The sequence below is a fragment of the Quercus lobata genome, chromosome 2 (genome assembly GCF_001633185.2).
Source record: "Quercus lobata isolate SW786 chromosome 2, ValleyOak3.0 Primary Assembly, whole genome shotgun sequence".
Taxonomy (NCBI): Eukaryota; Viridiplantae; Streptophyta; class Magnoliopsida; order Fagales; family Fagaceae; genus Quercus; species Quercus lobata.
Window position 1 is genome coordinate 99,300,404 of NC_044905.1, and position 17,038 is coordinate 99,317,441.

Below are 17,038 nucleotides of genomic sequence, written 5' to 3' on the forward strand. Positions count from 1 at the left end.
CAAAACACCCAATTGATAAGCCTCCTATCCTTACAATGAATGAAAAGGTGATTTTCCCCCTCCCCACTATCCTGACATACAACACCAATCCAAAGAGATAAATAGGACGTGTACAAACCCTTTTCAAGAATACAATCACAAATAAAGTGTCAATAAAATCAGCAAATGACATTGAAGGGATGCTGGCTGCCGCCTAGAGCACGCATCCAATCGAACAAAGTCTGTATTGAGTTCAATTAATCGATAATTGCCTAAATTCATGTGCAGGGAAAATTAGTTTTTCTTGTTTTCTTTCAACGACCAAACTGAAAGTTATGAAAAAAACTTCAACTACAATAGGTGAAATATTTTTTCTAATCAATGTACAAAGAAACAAAAAACAGCTAAAAATTGAAACACAAGAAGATTAACATGTAAATAAAAAAAAAATATTGATCAAAGTCATAGTGATCCATAACAATCAGCGATGTTACAAAATGGACATATATACACTACCTTATATTTATGATTTGGTTATCATGTTTACATGGGCTATAATGAAACTAGAATGATATAAACAATATGCCAATTCCATTGTAACTATAGCAGAAAAAAGTTCTCTTCTTCTTCTTTTTGTAAAATTTTCTTTGCAAGAGCAAAGAATAAATTTAGGTTTCATTTGTCCTGAATTCTCTTTTACTTTGTTTAGATTATTTTAAAAATTGTTTACAATCTTATGTAAAGACACTATCTGAGTTTATATAAGGCTTTTTTCAATTTGTTATCCTCGTACTTTTCACTTATTTGCCTTCTCAAATCTTTAGAATTTTCAGTTATTTTTTTAACCCCATTAGAAATAAGGCCATTGCAAAGCATGCATGTCTTAGTTAGTATGTCAAAACCTCTACCTATCAAAAAAAAAAAAAAAAGTTAGTATGCATGAAATGAATATATTGTGTAAAATAGAAAATCAAGAAGCTGTGAGTAAAGGGGTATGATCTTCATGAAAATCAAATATTGGCATTATTCTAATTTCTATTTCTCATATATGCTTCACAAAGGAGAATCAATTTGTTGAAAATTGGCAGAAATTTTTATACTTCTAAAAATCTGTAGTTGTGTTCCTTTCAAATTTCCGCACAATTTTTTATAGTTAGCTTCTGACCAAGCCTGAATTATGTTAACTTATTGATGTCATTTATCACAGATTCCTCATCCCACCATTCGGAAACTCCTATCATCTTTGCCTCCTCAAGAGTCCAGTATGTTCCGTGTTGATTTTCGTTCAATGCATGTTCATTATCTCAATAACTTGGAGGAAGATGCTATGTATAAGCGATGGCGGAACAATCTAAATGAGGTAGTTCAATCCTTCTTTATGTCTCTCATCTTTGATACTGGGATGGTTTTGTAAGATTAGGTTGTGGATAACATGGCTTCTAAAATTTTAACTTTTGCAGATTTTGATGCCAGTATTCCCTGGACAACTACGTTATATTCGTAAGAACCTTTACCATGCAGTTTATGTTCTTGATCCAGCTACCGTTTGTGGTCTTGAGGCAAGTTTTATCTGCCAGTCAAATAATTGGATTTCTGTTGTGCATTGCATTGCTGGTGAGATTTTTAATATATTTTTTAATAATTATTGGAATCTTGCAGTCAATTGACACGATTACATCTCTATATGAGAATAATTTTCCTATGAGATTTGGGGTTATATTGTATTCTACAAAGTTTGTCAAGCATATGGAATTGACTGGTGGTGGGATTTATTCCTCTGTGAAGGAGAATGACAGTCAAAATGAGGATGACATATCTAGTTTGGTAATTTTCTCTTTCTTTTGTTCATTTTTCTATTTGTCTTGCATTTCCACTGAGAGTAAGCTTTTTTCCACTTTCATATTGTCTGTGCTGTCTGCACATGACATGTTATAATTTTTGTGGCAGATATGAACATTTTTTGTTTTGTTTGTGTGGCAGATAATACGTCTCTTTATTTATATCAAGGAGAACCACGGAGTTAAAACAGCTTTCCAGTTTTTGGCCAATGTATGGATTTGACTCTTAGCATGTATTATTTAACATTTATTCGTTACTGCAATTGACATGTAAACTTGATTATTTCTGCTTCTTTGTAAATTTTATGCCATTATTTTGCTCTCTTTTCTTTACTAATAATAGATAACTTACTAAAGAAAAGCAGTTGTACAATTAGTAGATAACTTAAAAATGGAAAGAGTACAAGCCATTCAGATAAGTAGCAGGATCGAAATAATTTTGCTAATTGTGTTGGTCAGTTCCAAATTTTCATGTGTTGAGGGTCTATACCTGACTCCAAAATTTTGGGACCAGGGCTTGGTTGCTATTGTTGTTGCCTGTTACTAAACCATTTGAAATTTGCAGATAGACAATCACATTTATTATAAGATGAGAGTAGATACATCATGAATGAAGTGAAATAGTTTTTCTTTGGTTAAATAACCCTTTTCTTGTGCATCTGTAATTACTGTTTTATGATGTTTTGTAATCTTAAGTAGGCCTTGCATAAATTAGCATATTAGGAGGTAATACATGTGGAGAGAATTTAAAGAATTAAAGAAGTGAAAAGATGCCTCTCCTTTTTTATTTTTTTTGAAAAATTCTTTATATCTTATTTGTAATTATAGTGGGTTCAAATGATCTGTTCCCTTAACTTGCTTCTTGTTTAATGGCAGCATGACATATTTAACATAACAAAATCTTTCCATGCAATGTTTTGACTTTTCATATACTGCACATTTAATGCTTTGGTGGTATCATATGATGAACTGTTTTTTTATATCTCGATAGTGATTTTGAACATATTTGGCAGGTCAATAAGTTACGGATTGAGGGAGATGGTTCTTTAGATGATGTGCCTGAAATGCACCATGTTGAAGGGGCATTTGTAGAAACAGTATTGTAAGTTAAAAGGATTTCTTAGGTTGATTTCACAACTTGTATGATTATGAGGAATGGTGTTTTCTCTGTTCTGCTTCTCTCCTCTCCACAATATGGGTTATCTTTATCAAATCTACTGAGCTTATATTAAGTGTAGTCATTCTGTTTCTGCAGACCAAAGGTAAAATCTCCTCCTCAAGATATATTACTAAAGCTGGAGAGGGAGCAAACCTTTAAGGAACTGTCACAAGAGGGCTCCATGTTTGTTTTCAAGTTGGGTCTTGCTAAGCTGCAGTGCTGCCTTTTGATGAATGGACTTGTCTTTGATTCTAATCAGGTATTGCTGAAGGTTCCCCTTCCCCAATATATGTGTCCCTTATAATTGTAAGTTGTCTCATTTCCCATTGATAGTAGTACATAAGGCCGGCTAGTTTCCTTGGCTCTTCAGTCATTAGCTTGGATTCCCTCTTTTATCCAGTCAACTAAAGTCTGATACATGTTACTTTTATATTATTCTTATTTCACTAGGTTTATTAAAAAACTTTTCTTTTTTCACTATAATTATGGAGACATCATTGTTTACCATGTGGTGTATAAACTCTTTCCTGTCACTGTATAATTCTTTTTCAATTACTTTGAACAGGATGCTCTTATAAATGCCATGAATGATGAGCTTCCCAGAATACAGGAACAAGTTTATTATGGGCATATAAATTCTCACACTGATGTGCTGGACAAATTCCTATCAGAAAATGGTATTAGTCGCTATAATCCACAGGTAAAGCATTTGAAAGACTAGTGTGAGAGGATAAATCTGTTTATTCGTATTATCTTTCTGGCGATATTTATGTAATAATGTTGCAATACTCAGTTAAATACTTCATGCTAATTTGTTGATGTAGATTATTGCTAATGGCAAGCCAAGGTTCATATCTCTGTCTACATCCATTCTTGGAGGAGAATCCGTGTTAAATGATATTAACTATTTGCATTCTCCTGAAAGTAAGCTGTATTAAAGATGGAATCTTTAGCTTCATGCTTAGAATCTCGCTGAGTCATTGTAGTCCTGACATTTGATTTCTTTGCCCAGCTATCAATGATTTGAAGCCTGTGACACATCTTCTTGCTGTTGATGTTGCAACAAAGAAAGGAATGAAGTTGCTACATGAAGGCCTACGCTACCTGGTTATTCTTCTTGACCAAGATGCTAGTCTTTTTTATGTTTTCTTAATTTATCATCATTTATCTCTGCTATGACTAATCATAATCAGTATCACTAACATTATCATCATTGATATTTTTGCAATTTGTGCATTATGATGCAGATAGAAGGTTCTAAAGGTGCTCGAGTAGGCATGCTATTTAGTGTGAATCAGGATGCTGATTTATATAGTCTCCTTTTTGTGAATGTGTTTGAAATCACTGCATCCTCATTTAGGTTCGTTAAATATATTAATGTTGGTTATTTGTAAATAAATCTTGTAAAATTGTTTTTATAAGTTATATGGTTTTGGATGCAAACTCAAGTACAAGTTTCATGTTAAATGTGTATGCCTGACTTATATGTTATCATGCAGTCATAAGAAGAATGCGTTGAACTTTTTGGATAACTTTTGCTCATTCTATGAGCAAAAGTACATCTTTGCATCTTCCAAAGCAGCTGACAACACACAAGCATTTCTGGATACGGTCTATGAGCTTGCTGAGGCCAATGGGTTACCGTCCAACACTTTTAAATCTGCTCTTACTGAAGTTTCCATCGACCAATTGAGAAAACACTTAAATAAGGTGTGTTATTGTTGCTATTTGGCTTCTAGATGTTTCTATTCTAGTGTATTAGCCACGGGTTTATTTATTTATTTATTTTTGGATGTATTCTTTTTTCTTGATTATAATTGGTCTCCTATGGGTCATAGCAAATGGCTGTTCAAGAGATGATTCTATCTTCCACTTCTTTTTCCTTTATTCTATTTTGGAATAGTATTGAGGTTGTATACATTAGTTTAAGGGTTCTTGAAAGTCTATTGCCACTGGGAAATTTAACCACTTATCACGGAATACAGGTGTCACATTTTTTGTATAGGCAACTTGGACAGGAATTTGGTGTCAATGCAGTCATTACTAATGGAAGGGTGAGCATTATGATCTCTCTTTCTTCCCTCCCATTTGATAGAAGTTGTTTATAAATCCTAGATTAGTTTCTGTGGGATGATTTTAAATAGCTGGATTTGTTGAATTTCTCATTTTACGTAATAATAGTGGTATTTTTTTTATAGCTTATCATCTTGATTTTATTTCTTTAAGAGATAGCTTGTAAATGGTGCTATAATAATTTCCCATATCCATTACGCAATTTCATCTTTTTAATATTATAGTTCGGTATTGGATAGGTTATGTTTCCCATTGATGAAAGCACCTTTTTGAGCCATGATCTACATCTTCTAGAGTCTGTGGAGCTTAAGCAGAGAATAAAGCACATTGTGGAAATTATTGAAGAAGTAAATTGGCAGGACATAGATCCTGACACTATTACAAGGTATGTTGGTTCTCTGCTCCTTGTTGATGATGATCTCCTCCATACTTCTCTCTCTATCTCTCTCTTGGGTGGGGAGGTTTTTGCTGGGTTTTCTGGTTTTCATGAAGCTTATTAAACCTGCTTTTTCTTTTTGGCTCAAATACACTATTAGCCCCTAAACTTTAGCCCTTGAGCGATTTTAACCCTGAAGTTTAAATTGATTACTTTTAGTCCCTTAGATGGCCAAATTAAAAACTAACACATCATCTCTTTGTTAGACACATTAGGGACTAAACACGACCACTTCTGGTTTAGGGACTAAAAGCAACCACTTTAAGTTTGTTAGGGACTAAAAATGATCACCTTAAACTTCAGGAACTAAAGTCACTCATGGGCTAATGTTTAGGGACTAACAATATAATGCAACTATCACAGAATAGTAATCTATATGTCCACTCTTGTAATACAACTCTCTCTTCACAACCTATTAGCATCTTCATCTAAGTCCCATTTGTTGTCTTTTACCATAATATTATTGAACAAAATGTTTTTCTCTCCCATCCCCTTCCAGCATCTTATTCTTGGTCTTGTCCTCGATGCCTTCTTTTACATCTCTTATTTAATTGTCTATACTACCATTTTATGTCATGTAGTTACGCTTTCTCTTGCTATAAATTTACAATCTTTTTTTTTTTTTGATAGGTAATATATATATATATATGTGTGTGTGTGTGTGTGTAAAAATCAACAATAGAAAATTTAGAAAGATTCCTCAAGGCTGATAGCCAGTCCAATAATGTTCTAAAAAAGAACAAAGTGAGGTCAGACATAGAAGTCTCGGTATCTTCAGAACTTCCTTTCCCTCCAAATGCACCACATCAAGTGTAACACCCCAAACCCATACCAAGGATTAAGATGCACGACCTGTCTTATAAATAATTAACAATAATATAATGGAACAGAGCGTAATTAAATATTCACAAATAAACTTCCAACCATCAAAATCTTTCCTATGAAATCCATATTATATAAAAACAAAAACTTTAACAATAAGTCTCCAAATACAATCTCAACGAGTTCCACAAATGCCAAACTCACTATCCTAATAAAATATACTAAAACAGTCCATCAACTAACATAGCTCCAAAAGAAGTCTTCAATATATGACTCCAATGATCTACCACCAAAAGATATTCCACTGCTCTAATCTGAAAGGGTGGAAAAAGGGGGGTGAGTTAGAAGCTCAATAAGAAACTACATAACATGAGGATGTCTTTCAAAACAAAATAATAGTATCATTGACAAAATATAATCTTTACAAAACATTTACAAATAGTTTTAACGGTAATATAATATATTCTATAAAACTGTTAGAAAGAAAACATTTACTATAACATTGTAATCAGTAAATAAAATAGTAACTACTTTAATAGGCCAAAATATACTAAATAGGTAGAAACAATATAATATAGTAATAAACAATTTTTCCACTTATAAAGGCCAATAACAATAAAATAATAGTTAGATATGGAAAACACTAAACATTAGCCAAACAAAGACATAAGCTGCTAAACACTCGATGGGTGATTCCCATGGGGAACAATAACACTAACCTCAAAGAGGCAACACTGGCTCTAAAGAGCAAACAATAACACCGCACCACACCACAGTAACACTACTTCGGCCGAAGACCAACACTTAACCCTGTGTTGGCAAAGGTTGCAGACTATCTAGCTGACCGTTCGAAAACATTCTTACTTTATTACAATATTGTCAATACCAATCATATGTCATATAACAAATACTTTTCTCAAAAATATAGTTTTGAGTCATTCTTAACATATATAGTTTCAAAGTAACATACAAGAAATAATAAAATTTAGGTATGTATAAAGCATTGACAATGGTATAAGTTTTTGAAATTTCACTTTTACAATTATGTATATATAAATATATTTTTATCAAAAATATATATAAATATACACGTCTTGAGAGACGTCATGTTCTGAAGTCCACTTACCTCTAGTGGCTAAACTAAGCTTCACCTCAACTGTTTGAATCAATGTCAACTAGAACCTAAATAAGGACAAGATGACTGGATAAGAATGGTTACACTAAGGCAGCAATGAAAATATAGATTTCTCTCTTAAAATTCGTATCTCACTACTTATTCTGAAACTACAGCTAATTTAGTACTCAATTGCTTTATCAAGTACTCCAAAAATCAATTCTAATGAGCCAAATATGTAGATCTCTTTGTTATTTAATTCTCCCAGCACAAGTTGACTTCCAAATAATCATAGGCTTGTAGATCATATTAACACAAAATAAATATATAGCATCCATAAAAACTCTAACCATAGGACTTAGTATTCTATAGCATGTATTGACAAAAATTTAGGAACTCGAAACCATGTTATAGATTACCAGGTTCATAAAGTCAGCACCACTAGTAATTAAGCTATGTAAATCCCAAATAACAAATCATCTAAAAGCTTAAGTCATGAGTTCGTATGGAAAAGTTCATGCAAGTCTAATATACTACACTAGCTTTATAGGTTATTCCCATAGATCTTTGAGAGAGAGGCATACCTGAACACACGGATGCATAAAGTTTCTTGTAATTTTGCAGTCTCTCTCTACCTTTCACATGATTGACTTAAAAGACCCAGTATATGTACCTCTAAAATAACACTCCAATTCAGCCTAGGGAGATCAATCCCACTCCAATTAGTACTCTTAAATAACACTCCTACTTGGACTAGAGCTTAAGACCCACTAAAACTTAAATAAGCTTCCAAGACTTTAATTCCCAAGTAAACTCAAATTAAGGTTGTTTAGATAGGCCAGAACTCTAAAGAATTCTAATAACACTTAAACTCCTAATCCAAATAGGTTTTTATCTCTTATCCTTTTCCTTAACTGATTAGGAGACTAAAAGTTTAATATGAATAATTCACAAAACAACTCTCACGTAACATCTTCTTTTATTTATTTTCTTTGTAGATACCATAATATAAAATAATTTCACCTTCAAAATAAATTAAATAATTCATCAATTTCATTCTAGAAGCAATTAAATTAAATTTAAGTGAGGCGAGTTTTACATCAAGTAATGAGGGATAACCATTTAAACATGACCATTCTGATGACGACCAAATTGACCTTGCCAGCAAGTTGATTTTGGCATCACCTAGTAAACTCCAAACAAACCCAAAATCATGGACCACAAGTGTGAAGGAATAAGGCAATGTAGCAATAGGTGATCTACCGTTCCATAAATGGTATCCATGAAGGTTGTCAAGGATTCTAATTCCCAGTTTTGTATGACCTGTACCACCTAAGAATGTGGATCACAACCAATTGCCCATTTAACAAGAGGGAATTTAGTCTCTTCCTCATACAACCCCGTAAAAATTTCCCCTGGAGTTTTTCAATTTGGCTATCCACATCTGAAAGGATAGGAAATAAAGAGAGAAAGTAGGTAGGCAAATTCAATAGAGTACTCTTAATTAAGGTGACTCTACCTCCCTTGGATAAATATAAATGTTTCCATCCTGTAAGTCTCCTTTCCACCACCTCTAAAATTGGATTCTATATCGTCCTCTCTTCGAAATTAGCACCCATAGGAAGCAAACCTTGCTTGCATTTTTGCACATCCACCAATTATTCCATATCAATTTACAATCTTTACAACGACCTGTATAGTCTAACAAAAATTCAACCCACTCTAAAAGGTTATCAAGGATGAACCCTTTTTCTTAAATCAAGCATTTGTCGATATCATGAACCTTGCTTGCATTTTAGCACATCCACCAATTATTCCATATCAATTTACAATCTTTACAACGACCTCTATAGTCTAACAAAAATTCAACCCACTCTAAAAGGTTATCAAGGATGAACCCTTTTTCTTAAATCAAGTATTTGTCAATATCATTTCATGTGCCATTGCTAAATTTAAGATAGTATCACCTATTGCGTTTGCTTCTCAATATGTCTGACCTCCATCTCCATGTACCCTCTCAAGTCTTTGGTTTTTCTCAACATAGCCATTTAGTCCTTGATTAAATGTGTTTTCTGTTTGATATTTTCCGAAAGAATGAAGTAATTTATCTGTATCTCCCCTGAAATTGTTGCTTAATGGATTCTTCTAAACGTGTTTGTGGAGCATAAGCACTCACTATGATAACCATCTCTTCTCCTAATACAGACAGGTCTTATCAACAATCCTATCTCCTGTCTTCTGTGACTTTAATCTACAACAGACTTATCTGCTTATCCATTTTTCTTTTAGTTTTATATGGATGTTATTAATTTGGTTAGCATTTTCTAGTTCTTCAGCATCTTGCCTTCTTTAGCGTGTATAACATTCCATGGTGATTTTCTAAATGTTACTTGCAGCAAATTCATTAGTGATGCTATTATGGTCGTGTCATCTTCAATGGCTATGAGAGATCGAAGTTCTGAAAGTGCACGTTTTGAGGTTTTGAATGCTGAATATAGGTGAAAGACTCTACTGCAACTTTGAGTTGGCACATTTTCTCTATTGTTTTATTCTCATCGCATACAAGAGTGATCATACTATGTTCTTTAAGGTATGAAATAAGGATAAATAGTGAATGAGCTCTAGCTCAAATGGCACCTCATCCCCTTCTAAGAGCAGGTAGAGGGTGAAAGTATAAGTTCAAGACCCATTGGGTGCATGTGTAATTACCAATAGAAAGATAAACAGACAAGTACATGGTTTTTAATGAAATAAGCATTTATTGGCTATAGATTTATAGAATCTAACAATTCTTTTGTACCCTAAATTCTTACCTTTTTCTTTTTATTCTTAACTGTGCAGTGCTGTTGTTTTTGATAATGAAAATTCAACTATTCATATCGACGCAGTTGTTGATCCTTTAAGTCCATCTGGCCAGAAGTTGTCTTCAATTCTTAGGGTTCTGCAGAAATACATTCAGCCTAGCATGAGGATTGTACTAAATCCATTGGTGAGTTAATGGTCACTTCTACTTGAATTTTTTTTTGGATAGGTGAAAAAAAGTTTGATTAAAACAATAGGATGGCCAAGTGTGAAGTACATTGATTATTTGAGATGTCTTGATTATCCCTTGCGTAATGCGTAATTCTTGTTTTAAACTCTTCTTACATTGGTGATATTTGAAACATGTTGCATGGTCGAATTCCCCTGTCCTTAGGCTTTGGGTTTTTTTTATAGAGGAGCCATCCTTCTCATCCAGTGTGCTGCAAGGGAAGGAGTTGACAGCTGCATATTTATAAAAAATGAAATGCAGTCCTTCCTTATAGATATTATACTCCCATTTTACCTTAAATGTCCTGACAGATTCACTCAGCTGTGCATGTTTCTTCCTGTACTTATATCAAATAATTGGGTAAAGTTGTATCTACTTTTTGAGGGACTAACATATTTATATTTTTATATCCTTGCAGAGCTCGCTTGTTGATCTTCCTCTCAAGAATTACTACAGATATGTAGTACCAACTATGGTATAGCCAAGGCTTGTGATTCTAAAAAATATCCTGATTTGAGTACCCATGCTTGGTGTCTTAGTTCTGTTCTGATTTGCAGGATGATTTCAGCAGTACTGACCATACAATAAATGGCCCTAAAGCATTTTTTGCTAACATGCCATTGTCCAAAACCCTCACCATGAACCTTGATGTTCCTGAGCCTTGGCTTGTTGAGCCTGTTATTGCTGTGTATGTTTCATACTTTTTATAAGTTATTGTTATCATTTCTTTGTTCTGTACAAATGTAGAAGGCTTTCATTTCTCCAACACAAGTTTTATCTATGACATTTCTTGACATTTTCCCTTTCTTATGTCGGTTTTAAATCTTCAGCCATGACCTGGATAATATTTTGCTTGAAAACCTCGGTGACACAAGGACATTGCAAGCTGTGTTTGATCTTGAAGCTCTTGTCCTCACTGGTAAGGTTGTTTTTGTTCAACTGAACTGAAATATGGTGATTTATGACTGAATAATGAGATGAAGGGTATGCTACCAGTTCTGTAATAGTCAAATTAATGAGCCACCTTTACCAGGTCATTGTTCTGAGAAAGATCATGATCCTCCTCGAGGCCTTCAGTTGATTCTTGGAACTAAGAGTACACCCCACTTGGTTGATACTATTGTGATGGCCAATCTGGGTTATTGGCAAATGAAAGTCTCTCCTGGAGTCTGGTATTTGCAACTTGCTCCAGGTAGGAGTTCTGAGCTTTATGTACTGAAGGATGATGGTGATGGAAGTCAGGAGAACCAATTTTCAAAACGTATCACTATTAGTGATTTGCGGGGTAAAGTGGTTCATTTGGAAGTAGTGAAAAAAAAGGGAAAGGAGCATGACAAATTGCTGCTTCCTGATGATGATGACAATTCAGAAGACGAGAAAGTGAGTCCTTGTTATCTTGGCTGAAAGTTGTCCACATCATATTAGTGAATAAGGTTTGCCAGAGAATTGTGTACTATTTTGTGTTGGTGTAGCCTTATAAAATTCCTTTATCAAATTTTTTTAGGGAAATGGCTGGAACTCCAATTTCTTGAAATGGGCTTCTGGATTTATTGGTGGCAGTGAGCAATCAAGAAAGAGTGAGAGCACTTCAGTGGTGAGGAATTTTTTTTTTCATCCTCCCCATCCTCATTTTATGTGAACTCACTTACTCTTATTTGGTTTGTATTCAAGCCGTCTACTGAATCATACAGATCTAACTATAAATCATATAATTCACCATTAGCTTTTTCTGATCTACAATTCTCATGGTAGCATTAGAACTTATTACCTCACCGTCCGCCCCTTATTAGAAGGAGATGCCACTTGGTAAAAGATCATTGACAAATTATGATATTGATCTGTCTTTTATTTATTTATTTATTTTAGTAGTGATAATCTTACCTTTTTCACTTCAGGAGCAAGGAAAGGGTGGGCGACATGGAAAAACAATTAATATTTTTTCTATCGCTTCTGGACACCTGTGAGTGTTTGTGTTCCTTTATCTTTCACTCTAATTGTATATAATTCTCTAAATAATTTTCTGCCTTATCAGTTTATTATTTTGACCTTATGTTTGAAATATACATACTTATGTATATGGAAGTATACATTTACATCGGGTTTCAACTTTAGTTAATAACTTTACTCTTATCAGTCTCATGTCTTTACATGGTAGAGAATACTATATGTGGCCAATCCCGATTAGTTTGTAGAGGATCCACAGCTGATCCCAAAAGTGATGGGATTAAGGATCTGCTTGATACAATTTATTTTGGAAGGTTTTATGAAAATGGGCTATTTGGAAAAGATGTGCCTAGGAAAAAGTGGGGTTAAGAGCTGTGCATTGCCGCCCTCTCAAATGGGCACTAATGCATTGTTGTTATATTCAAACTAACAATATTTGACTTATAAAAAAAATCAGATTGTTTCATTACCTAGTTTGGTTTAAAAGAGTCGGTATTTATTCAAGGGGAGCCTTAGTGCATTTATATTCCAAAAATGCACCTACACCTTTCAATTTATTTTTTTGGTATATTTTTCCAAAAAAATTTTGTGTGAGAGAGGAGGAGCCCTAGTGCATTTATACTCCAAAAATGCACCTACACCTTTTGATTTATTTTTTTGGTAGAGTTTTCCAATAACTTTTTGTGTGAGAGAGATGGAGAGAGAGAGGGCTCTATACCTCTGCTGATATTGATAGTTAATGATTTGAGGAGATGCAATTGTTAGAATGTTTGGCTTGTGATAATTTTCAGACCATGTGATTGTGTCTGAACAAACACACACACACACAGAAACCCACCCATTGCCAATGCAAATTTCTATGTGGCAGAGAAACCTACTTATCCTCCACAAAGATGACTGCACGCTTGTACAAATATTGAAATTCATACTTTATTTTATAAACTAATTTTTATGGTTTGACCAAGTGGTACTGTGTGTGTGTGTGAGAAATATGCATTGTTTTTGGGGATAACATTCTAATGATATGTTCTTGCAGGTATGAACGATTTCTGAAAATCATGATTCTAAGTGTCCTAAAGAACACACGACGTCCTGTTAAATTTTGGTTCATAAAGAACTACCTCTCTCCTCAGTTTAAGGTTGTGTATATCTAAGCTATATATATTGAAGGTGTCTTATGGTCATTCAATTTAATAAAGAAAAAATAAATCTTTCTTTCTCTCTCTTCGTTATTGATATACAATGCAGGATGTGATTCCACATATGGCACAAGAATATGGTTTTGATTATGAGTTAATCACCTACAAGTGGCCCACATGGTTGCATAAGCAGAAGGAGAAGCAGCGAATTATTTGGGCCTATAAGATCTTGTTCCTTGATGTTATCTTCCCTATTTCTTTGGAAAAGGTGTGAATTTTTCTTAGTTCTACTTTAGAATAGTATGCTTCATTGTTGCTTCTTTATCTTCTATCGCTTGCCAGCTTAACGCATATGGTATGCTAAAAAAATAATCAATATCTGCAGGTCATTTTTGTTGATGCGGATCAAATTGTCAGGGCAGACATGGGAGAACTCTATGACATGGATATAAAAGGAAGACCTCTTGCTTATACTCCTTTTTGTGACAACAACAAGGATATGGATGGATATCGATTTTGGAGACAAGTAGATTCCACTTTCTATATTAATTTTAATTCTTATGTAGATCTTAATTGTAGGTGTTTGGTCATTACACATAATTGTCTGTTAATAAACCTCAGTGTATTTATATTCCTTTATTTTCTGTGGAACAGGGTTTCTGGAAAGAGCATTTACGGGGAAGACCATATCATATCAGGTATGTTGCTACTTTTGTTTATTTTGTTGCTAAAATGATGGATCCTCAAAAATTCAGTTGGGCTTAACAATCCGCTATGCTTTTTCCAGTGCTTTATATGTTGTTGATCTAAAGAAATTCCGAGAGACTGCAGCAGGAGATAATCTAAGAGTTTTCTATGAAAGCCTTAGCAAGGATCCCAACAGTTTATCTAATCTGGATCAGGCAAGTGGTTAAGTTCAAGATGTTTTCTGTCTTCTTTTCATTTGAGTTCATTTTGTGTGCCTTAACAACCCAGTTCCTCATGCATCAGCAATATCATGTTTCCCATCATTATTGAACAATTACTAAATATTAGAATTAGTTCCCTCGTCTGGATGACTTGTGAAAATGATTAGTTCCGTTTTGTTTCAGTACCTTTTGAGTCATCTTGTATGCATCCTATAAATTAGTAGTTCCTCACATGTCAGCAATATCGTGCTTAAGTGGTTATTTTGAAGTAAAGCTCAATTAAAAAGGACTTATACACATGGGACCGATAAGCAGTTGTATAAGTAAGGGATTCACCTCTATATAACCACAATTTAAAGTGTCTGCAAACATGATGCCATAGTATAAACCACTTGTTTTAGGTCATAAGCAAAAAGAGTACTTGAAAGTACTGATAACAAATGGGGGCTAAATAATGCTTTAGAATAACTCTTGATTTTGGCTTTGCTTTTTCATTTTTTTTTTCCTGCCTCTGTTCAAAGTTCCTTTGCTGAATACCTATATTCTTATTTCAGGATCTTCCAAACTATGCTCAGCATACAGTACCCATTTTCTCATTACCGCAAGAATGGCTATGGTGTGAGTCATGGTGTGGTAATGCCACAAAATCGAAAGCAAAAACCATCGATCTTTGCAACAACCCCATGACAAAGGAACCGAAGCTTCAGGTAAATGTTTGTTCCTTTGAGTTATTTTCCTTCTTCCTTAAATGCTTGCACCATGGAATAATCAATGTGGTCATCTTTTCCCCCCAGAGATTGAGCATTTACTAACTTTTGTTCTGAATCTCACAGGGTGCTAGAAGAATAGTTTCCGAGTGGCCTGATCTCGACTTGGAAGCAAGAGGATTCACTGCAAAATTCTTAGGTGATGAAGTGGAACTCCAAGAACCATCTCCTAACCAATCGCAGACTTCTACAAGTAAAACTTTTTCTGAGGTAGACTTAGAATCAAAGGCAGAGAGTTCTTCCAAGGTAGACTTGGAATCAAAGGAAGAGAGTTCTTCTGAGGTTGACTTGGAAACAAAGGCAGAGTTGTGAATATAATATACAAACAATATCAGTTCAAAGTTAATTGAACCTTTTAGTGAGATCTGGAGGCATTCAGTAAACTTTGCCATCCTTGTACTCGACTTCAAGGTAGTGTTTCTTTCCACCAGGAGCTTAGATGGCAAAGGAGAGATTTTGAGCTCAGCAGCTATTGCCTTCAAATAAGCTGTGGAGATGTGCCATCCCCAGCTGATTTTTGCATAGGTTTGCCTCAGTAGTTACTTCCTAGAAAACAATAGTTCATAAATGAAGAATTTAGTAGAACTAGTAACTTGCTCATTTTATCATCTGCCCTTGGGCATATGATTCTTATTTGAGGTACTCGAAAGGCTCTCAGGAAACTCTTTGGAGTTAGTATAATGTGGGAGACATGGGAAAAATACAAGAAAATAGTTTCCATGTACAATTTGGAGGCAATTATTGTTGTATGCATCAAGCTAGCACATTTCCTAACCAAAATTAATTCTCAGTAGCGTGTTTCATTGGATTTCAGTTGGATTTTTGTTTCATCGCTAACTTTTTTTTTTCTTTTTTGAGAAGGATTTCTAAATGGCACATCCAAATGAGTTATAACTCAAATAACACATCATTACCTTATAATAGTAGGGCGCATGTGAGGTCGTAGGTTCAAGACTCACTGATATGTGTATCTTGCTGAGAGTATGTGTGCTTTTAGCCTTTCACATATTCCACCAGTGGGGGGTGAGTGAGAAGGAATCAGTCAGCCTAATGCAACAGGGACTCCTGCTACATTGAACTTCTCTCTGGCTCCTCACCCATCCAACGTAGCCCCGGGGCTTGCGATCTAACCTATAATCTCAGTTGCTCTTCAACTGAGGTTTAAACTTTAAAGAGCCTGGTGGCCTGGATTTTATCTTATGGAATGCCTGGATTTTGATTAGGCCTACTTTATTTTTTGGCGACCTGGGATGGGATGACTTTTTTAAGTTATGGTACCCACAAATATAGTAGTGGTTACCTCACTACCCTATCCAAACAAAGCATGCTTCAATTGCCCTCAAGAAGTGTCCAATGTTCATAAATTATCTCCCCTCAAATCACACTTCAGAGTGTTGTCACTTAAAATTTTATTTCATATATAAGAAAACTGATTTTAAATAATGGGGTATAAATATAATATGTATTTTTAGATTCATAAAAAACTAAATTTTCAGTGTGTTTAATGCCCATTTCAAAGACAAATGGAGATATAAATCAACCTCTCCCCCTAAAAAAACAGGAGAGAAAAGGGTATAGCTACACTAGATATTTGAAACATAAAGTTGTTAAAAGTAAATGATAGATTACAAAAGGTAATGGTGGGCTTCAAACAACTAAAATCTTTAACAAAATAGCTCTTCCATTCCATTTCCGGACTTGTCTTTCATCCTGTTTTGCGATTAAGATTATGCATGCATCTAAAATGTGTGAGTGACACTGATTATTTTTGTGTTGGCAAAAAGCTGAAAACCAATATTGCACAGGCCTGTTTGCTGCAATCATGACT

At 34.4% G+C, this 17,038-nt stretch overlaps 1 protein-coding gene across 1 annotated transcript in view; it reads left to right on the top strand.

The window, feature by feature from the left end:
• LOC115977493 (UDP-glucose:glycoprotein glucosyltransferase) overlaps positions 1 to 16,023 on the top strand; it is a 30,110-nt gene extending 14,087 nt beyond the window's left edge. The window contains exons 10-37 of the mRNA XM_031099370.1: positions 1,187 to 1,339; positions 1,440 to 1,538; positions 1,639 to 1,803; positions 1,960 to 2,028; positions 2,831 to 2,919; positions 3,073 to 3,235; positions 3,542 to 3,676; positions 3,801 to 3,900; positions 3,989 to 4,083; positions 4,224 to 4,336; positions 4,476 to 4,686; positions 4,962 to 5,030; positions 5,289 to 5,434; positions 9,818 to 9,919; positions 10,263 to 10,410; positions 10,871 to 10,927; positions 11,010 to 11,140; positions 11,283 to 11,371; positions 11,486 to 11,832; positions 11,957 to 12,046; positions 12,348 to 12,412; positions 13,433 to 13,535; positions 13,645 to 13,803; positions 13,921 to 14,061; positions 14,190 to 14,233; positions 14,323 to 14,437; positions 14,998 to 15,150; positions 15,277 to 16,023. Coding sequence (XP_030955230.1) covers positions 1,187 to 1,339; positions 1,440 to 1,538; positions 1,639 to 1,803; positions 1,960 to 2,028; positions 2,831 to 2,919; positions 3,073 to 3,235; positions 3,542 to 3,676; positions 3,801 to 3,900; positions 3,989 to 4,083; positions 4,224 to 4,336; positions 4,476 to 4,686; positions 4,962 to 5,030; positions 5,289 to 5,434; positions 9,818 to 9,919; positions 10,263 to 10,410; positions 10,871 to 10,927; positions 11,010 to 11,140; positions 11,283 to 11,371; positions 11,486 to 11,832; positions 11,957 to 12,046; positions 12,348 to 12,412; positions 13,433 to 13,535; positions 13,645 to 13,803; positions 13,921 to 14,061; positions 14,190 to 14,233; positions 14,323 to 14,437; positions 14,998 to 15,150; positions 15,277 to 15,522 — 3,597 coding nt within the window. The 3' untranslated portion in view covers positions 15,523 to 16,023. The remainder of the gene's footprint in view (positions 1 to 1,186; positions 1,340 to 1,439; positions 1,539 to 1,638; positions 1,804 to 1,959; positions 2,029 to 2,830; positions 2,920 to 3,072; positions 3,236 to 3,541; positions 3,677 to 3,800; positions 3,901 to 3,988; positions 4,084 to 4,223; positions 4,337 to 4,475; positions 4,687 to 4,961; positions 5,031 to 5,288; positions 5,435 to 9,817; positions 9,920 to 10,262; positions 10,411 to 10,870; positions 10,928 to 11,009; positions 11,141 to 11,282; positions 11,372 to 11,485; positions 11,833 to 11,956; positions 12,047 to 12,347; positions 12,413 to 13,432; positions 13,536 to 13,644; positions 13,804 to 13,920; positions 14,062 to 14,189; positions 14,234 to 14,322; positions 14,438 to 14,997; positions 15,151 to 15,276) is intronic.
• Positions 16,024 to 17,038: the final 1,015 nt, after the last annotated feature.